At 34.3% G+C, this 7,195-nt stretch overlaps 1 protein-coding gene across 1 annotated transcript in view; it reads left to right on the plus strand.

Annotated features, from left to right (window-relative positions):
* HEATR5A (HEAT repeat containing 5A) overlaps positions 1–6,227 on the plus strand; it is a 174,073-nt gene extending 167,846 nt beyond the window's left edge. The window contains exons 35-37 of the mRNA XM_043988253.1: positions 2,222–2,376; positions 2,785–2,998; positions 4,599–6,227. Coding sequence (XP_043844188.1) covers positions 2,222–2,376; positions 2,785–2,998; positions 4,599–4,903 — 674 coding nt within the window. The 3' untranslated portion in view covers positions 4,904–6,227. The remainder of the gene's footprint in view (positions 1–2,221; positions 2,377–2,784; positions 2,999–4,598) is intronic.
* The last annotated feature ends 968 nt before the right edge of the window (positions 6,228–7,195 follow it).

A 7,195-nucleotide genomic window follows, 5' to 3' on the forward strand; every position in this document is an offset into this window, starting at 1 on the left:
TGAAAAGCTTAGAAGTCCCAACTGTTTATACTACCTTTTGTCTTTCCTCCTGGTCTGTCATCTCTCAGGTATAAACAGTCTAAATTTATAGATGCCAAGACCCTAATTGCCACAAATAAACCAGAAGGCTTATTTAGCAGATCTCTTTCTAGGGCTTTGTTTCTTTTGAGATGACCTCTGAAGTCCCTTCCAGGTCCCTAAGTCTATGTTCCTATCCACCCTACCAGAATTCCAAATTCCTCTTTTGCTGCCTGCTCACAAGATACAGTAAAAAAAAAACCTTAAAATTAGCTTCATTTTCATAATTTTAAAAGGTAGCTTATATATTTTCTAAAGGAACTAATATCCAGAGATCGTTGAGATTAGGACTTACTAAAGTGGTCATTGAAGTGCCACAGTGGATAGAGTGCTGAACTTGGAATCAGGAAGACCTGACTTCAGATCCATCCACAAGTATGAGCTAGTTGAGTGACCCTAGGCAAGTTACCCTCTGTCTACTTCAGTTTCCTCATCTATAAAATGAGGATGATAATGATAGCACCTACCTCACAGGATTGTCATGAGGATAAAATGACATAATATTTGTAAAGTACTTTGCAAACCTTTAAATTGCTATGTAAATGCTAGTTATTATTAAAATAGCATCTTTTTATTCATAGTATTTTGACTTAGTATACGCTGTTATATATTATAGGTCTAGTATAATTTATCTATGGTTATATAATAGTTTGCTAGAATATGAAAATTCAAGTATGACATAAATTGACATGCAAAAAGCTCTACTTTTGCTTCCATTCTAAAATAACAGCTAAGGAAAGACCCCAAATGATTTAAGGTTTTTATTTGCTAATGAGATATGTCATGTGAGTCTCAATTTTAGATTTTAAGGATTGTTGTTGTTGTTCACTTGTTTCAGTTGTGTTGTACCCTTCATGAACTCATTTGGGGTTGAGTTTTTTGAAGGGCTTTTTTGTTTGTTTGGAGGTTTTTTTGTTTGGGATTTTTTTGGCAAAGATACTGGAGTGGTTTGTCATTTTCCTTTCCATCTCATTTTACAGATGAGGAAACTGAGTTAAACAGGGGTAAGTGACTTGCTGAGGGTCACACAACTAATAAGTATCTGAGGCTAGATTTGAAATCATGAAGATGAGTCTTCCTGACTTCAGGCCCAGCACTCTATCCACTGCTCCACCCAGCTGCCCGGTTTTACCTTTTAATAATAACATGTATTCAGCAGACATTTATTTTAAAAAGTGTCCCAACATTTCATAGTTATTCTGCAACATAATGCATATTCCAGTATGCTTTAGATCTCTTGGTTTTTCTTCATTTTGGAAATTAAATGTGAACCTAACCATACTTTAAAAAAAATTTTTTTGTATTTTTCCCAATTAAATGTAATAACAATTGATTGTACATGTGCAGCCATGCAAAGCACATTTCCATATTAGCCATGTTGCATAAGAAACCCCCCCAAAAAAAAAAAACCCTAGAAAAATAAAGAAAGTTAAAGCGTACTTTGATCTGCATTCAGATTCCATCAGTTCTTTCTCTGGAGGTGAATAGGATTTTTCATCATAAGTCCTTCAGTATAGTCTTGGATCATTGTATTGCTGAGAATAGCTAAGTCATTCACAGTTGATCATCTTACAATATTGCTGTTACTGCTATTTTAAAAGAAAACTATTGAAACTAAAATAACTTAGAAGGCACATCTTAAAATTTGTGACATTGCGAATGTTTTTGATTGTTTCCCCGACACACAGTGGGGCTCTACTACCTCATGTCTTTGCCTGGCAAAGACATGTGTGCAGTGTACACAAGCAGAATTTCTCAGGTTCTAGTCTGTCCTTTAACAGCCACTGATTAGTTACTGATGGTACTTCAAACAGGAAGAATGTTGTACCCTGGTAAAATAGAGTTGATGTGATAGATGAATCTTGAAACTTTGATGTCACTGCCTCATTTTGAAACACCAGATAAGGCAGAATGGTGGAAGGAGTGGGGGAATGTGAGACTTGAAATGAGAAGACTTGTTTAAGTCCCAGTTCCACCTGTTCCTGCTCTGTAACCTTAGAAAAGTCACTAAACTTCTTTGAGCTTTGGTTTCCTAATCTGTAAAAGATGAAGGGTTAGGACAGAGTGGCCTCATCTGCCCCTTCTGGCCCTCAGTCTAGTTTCTGTGTTCAAAGTCTGTGTCTGATGGATTATTTCTCTTTAGTAGATGGAGCACAGCAAGAACTCGATGAAATCAGCCTACTTACTGCCATAACAGTATTTATCTTGTCTACAAGTCCAGAAGTGACCACCATCCAGTGTCTGCAGGAGCGCTGTATAGAGAAGTTTAAAGCTACACTTGAGTTAAAAGATCCAGTAGTAAGTATACTTGGTAGATTAATCATAGTTACTTTTATTAAACTCCCATTGTGCTCTTTTTCAGTCTACTATCTGAAGGTGAAGTATTATATGTATAAACTTGGCTTCAATTAGTTTTTCTATATCTCCCAAATATTTCTAGAATCATCTTAATTGAGAAAGGAAGAATTTGTGTTTCATCTTATATAAGACAGTTTTAATATGTGCTAGTACTTGGAACTTTGACTACTCTAAATAAATTGAAAGAAGTTTTCAAGATAAATAACACCATGATTGTCTAGTTTCTTGCACATCACATTTTCATGGTCCCTTTGTTTTAACTACTGGTGTTCTCAGAGTTTTCTTCTGTTGTTTGTAATTCTTTTTTTCCTTTCATACTGTAATTGTCCATATGTTTTGCCCATTTAGGTACAAATCAAGTGCTATCAACTGCTCCTTTCCATTTTTCAGTATCCAAACCCAGTAGTATCCTACCCTTATATTCATTCATTAGCATCACCCATTGTGAGAAAACTGCAGGAGACAGATAAAATAAAACCTGATGATGCTACTGAGCTTCAGGCAATTCAAGAAGGTATCAAAGTCTTAGAAGCCCTGGTACCGATTGCTGAAGAACAGCACCGTAAGTACCCCCACCATCCCCACCTCTAGGCATTACAGCTTAGCTGTTGGGAAAAGTTTGTTGGAATAAACAGTTATAAATTTTAATTTTGATATAGTTTGAAATAGAACAAAAATGAGAAAGTCACCTGTGTTATATTGTGCCACATCCTTGTAATGTCCTATTTGATTCAGAAAACATTGTATATCTGTGCTGTTGAAGGCCCTGTGCTACAGGCTGAAGAGAATATGAAGAAAGCAAAATTACTTAACCCTCATTGTGAAAGAAAGAAAGAAAGGGAAGGAAGGAAGGAACCCCTTAGAGTTCATAGGAGAGACAAGAGAATCAATGACATAAAAAAAGATATTCAGAGGTGTGAAAGTTAAGTGTGATGCCCAGGGGGAATAATGTAGAAAGAGAGAAAATGAAGACAAAGGGCAGAACCACCAGAGGAACCAACATTTTAAAGGACAGAAAAATAAAAAGAAGAGCCAGAAATTGTATTCATGAAGCAAGGAAAAAAACCAGCATGGCATAGTAGGAAAGATCTTGGATTTTAATAGTGTTGGTAATAATAACAATAACAGGCAACATATAGAACCTTGAAGTTTGTAAAGCATTTTACATAGATTCTACCCAGAGCCTGTGTTCCAATGCCAGCTCAGGTGCTGTGACTATAGGCAAGCAACTTAGTTTCTGGATCTCAGTTTCCTCATCTGTAAAATAGTGGTGGTGGAATTAGATATTAGGTGGCTTCTAATATGCCATCTTCCTGCCCTGTTTCTTTGATACTGTGAATCATAAGAACCCAGGATTTTGGAGAGGTCAAAGAAAATAAAGAATAAGAAAAAAGCATTACTTTTTATATATAAGAAATTGCTGGTAACCTTTTAGAGATCCTTCTGAGGAGAGTGTAGAGAAGTTACATTGATGGGGGTGGAGGAGTGAGCAGGAGGGAGAAATTACAAGCTCCAGTGATAGATAACTCTTTCTGGATATTTGGCAGTGAAAGTGAAGGGTAGCTGGAGGCTTGAAGTTGAGTAATTGTGATGTCAGATGTTAGGAAGGTCATCCTAGCATCTATTGAAGTTGTAGAGATTAGCTGCAGACAAAGTGAGAAGAACTGTGATCTTCTTACAAAAAAAAAATCATTAAGGAAAGTGAAAGAATGATCTTGGAATATAGAAAGAAAGAAATATCTTCAGACTTGTGGGCTTCCAAAGAGGAAAGTGACAGCAATAGTAACAAGTGATAGTGAGTCATAGTGAGAGAGAAACAGGTGTAGTCTAGAATTGGCAGTGTGAAGGAAATATGATGCCAAACTGAGCCTCCTCTGTTAGTAGGAGTGTTGGCTGAAGGAACAACCTGTCTTGGAGTAGTTTGCAAGGGAAGATATGAGACTAGGAAAACCAAACAGTTGTGGAGAGGAACAAGGACTTAGAGAAGCTTGCTTACTATAGAACTAATTATACCTTGGGAATGGAAGTTAGAGAGATTTTGTTTTTCTCCCCTTAGGAGTAAAAATATATCCTCAAAGAAAAATAATTTTCTATAATGTTATTATAAGCATATGTACTGTCCATTGAACATAGGGTTCATGTTGTGTGTTCAAATTTTACAGGAGCTCAACTGGTGGCTGGCATTCTTCCCATTCTTATTTCCTTTCTTCTGGATGAAAACACTCTGGGCTCAGCATCCACCACAATGAGAAAGTTACATGACTTTGCTTTGCAGAATCTGATGCAGATTGGTCCCCAGTATTCATCAATTTTTAAAAATGTCATGGCTTCTTCTCCTTCAATGAAAGCCCGTCTTGAAGCAGCTATAAAAGGCAATCAGGAAAGTATCAAAATCAAGACAACCCCTAAACATATCAAGAACCCTGGAAAAAATTCAAGTATTCAGCTGAAGACTAATTTTCTTTGATGGTATCTTACTTAAATTGCAAGCATCTTAATCAAATACTTTGGATGGAGATTTGGTGCCTTTTCATTTCCATTTGAGGACTAAAATAAGGTTTAAGGCACAAATACATGTGGAGTCTGATTTATTCTTAAAGAAAATTGACAAAGAACTTCTTTGTCTTATGTGACATTGACCTTTTAACTCATGGTAAACTCTTAAAAATGAAAGATGGGTCATGAATTTTAATTGATAAGATTACACAAGAGCCCTGTCAGAATCATTACCAAGAATTTCAGGAAGAGATCATGAATTTAAATTTATTCAGAATCTATGATTTTTTTTTTCAAAAAAATGAAATGGATTTCTTCTGACAATCCAAGCACATGTGATATATTTAATACCATGATAGATATAGATTTAACTGTTGTGTGAATAGCTACAGTTTATAATCTATGTATGACAAATGCTAATTTTAAATCCTGCCCCATTAAGTAAATATATTAAATGTTACTGGATTCCTCAAACAAGATAAATTATTAAAGGTACTTAAACCAGATGATTAAGGTAATATTGATAGCTTTAATTAAATTCTATTAAGATCTAAATTTATCCAATATATTTTAGTACACAAATTCATTATGGCTCTATAGCAGTGTGACTTAAAGCTTGGTGTCTAAAAAAAATGACATCTCATTCAGAATGTGTTTTTGGTTTAATTTTATATTAGTCAGTTCAGATGATGGAAATTTGCTAATCCTGTATGGAGTTAGTAGTTTTTCAATTCAAGTATGTCTTAAATGAATTTGTTTACTCTAATCTTAATTATTTGGTTCATTTTAATATGTTGCATATATTCATATTAATAAGTAATATACATGTAAATCCATATCCATTTATTGACTTTGGCAGTGGATTTAAAAAACTGTCAGATTTGGTAATGACTTTCACATCATGAAAGGAGTATAAATAAATTTTTAACAAGGAACATATTTTATTATGGAAAGACATAATGATATTAAGAGCACATTAGCGACTCTTAAGTATTTTCTAATGTTGGTGGTCCTCACCTTTCCCTTTCCATGCCAGTATTATTCTACATAAACCAAGCACTGTGTCAAAATAAGCACAGCATTTCCTTGCTAATAACTAAAAACTGAAGTGATAGAGCTACCTTCAGAATTGGAAAAACACACTGGGGCTCAGAATATATGATGTACTGTATTTTTATTATAAGTTTTGTATATATTTACAATTGTAAATTGTACAGAATTAAACATTTGATCAAAATTCTAACACTGAAACCAATTTTTCTAATTTACATAAATAAAGCTAATTTTCTTCATCATACTTGTATTTAAAGTTATTTTACTTACAAGAGAAAATGATCAGTGGTTCATTTGTTTCAAGAATTACAGTTGCTGGGCAGCTAGATGGTGCAGTGGATAGAGCACCGGCCCTGGAGTCAGGAGTACCTGAGTTCAAATCCAGCCTCAGACACTTAACACTAGCAGTGTGACCCTGGGCAAGTCACTTAACCCCAATTGACTCACAAAAAAAAAAAAAAAAGAATTACAGTTGTTTGGAACAAAGAACCTCAATATTTGGTATTCTGATTTAGATGAGTTCAAAGAGATGATTGAGAACCATAAAATGACTTTGACTTAGTTACTTCACCTTTCTTTTGTAGTACTTCTTATAAGGATTAAGTAAGATGCGTTTGTCCTCTAAAAATTCTCAGATTCATTCCTTCTAATGAATAGATAAATCCCAAGTTAGGTTGTTTGGAAGTAAACAAGTCCATAGATTATCTTTTATTTTTTGGTCTTGAAACTTTAGATTGTGAAACAATTATTTGCATACAATATTTAATAGCTTAGTGTTAGACGGAAGGAATTATCTCTGAAGTGTAAAGAATTTAATCTTGGAAAGCTTGTCTTGGAAACATCTTTTCCAGAAATTATTTACATAAAAATTTCAGTGAACTAGATGAGCTTTAACTCATCTGTTGATTTCATTCTTTTGGCATAATTTTGAATTTTGGTATAAAAATGAACTTCAGACTTTGCCTACCACCAAAAAATTTAGACCTGTACTTAAGTATCTTATAAGAGAAAATGCTGGCCAAAAACTGATGGAAGTTCAGCCTACAAGTTAGTTGATACTAATAATGTTATTGATGACAGACTTTCTATGCAATTGCATATTATTCATAGATGAACAGTAACTAATTTAGTAGCTTATCTGTAAAGACTTGAAATATGATGGGTTTGATCTTTAACCTTTACAAAAAGTATTTGTTAAAATACAAATAGA

Source organism: Dromiciops gliroides, chromosome 2 (assembly GCF_019393635.1).
Source record: "Dromiciops gliroides isolate mDroGli1 chromosome 2, mDroGli1.pri, whole genome shotgun sequence".
Classification (NCBI taxonomy): Eukaryota; Metazoa; Chordata; class Mammalia; order Microbiotheria; family Microbiotheriidae; genus Dromiciops; species Dromiciops gliroides.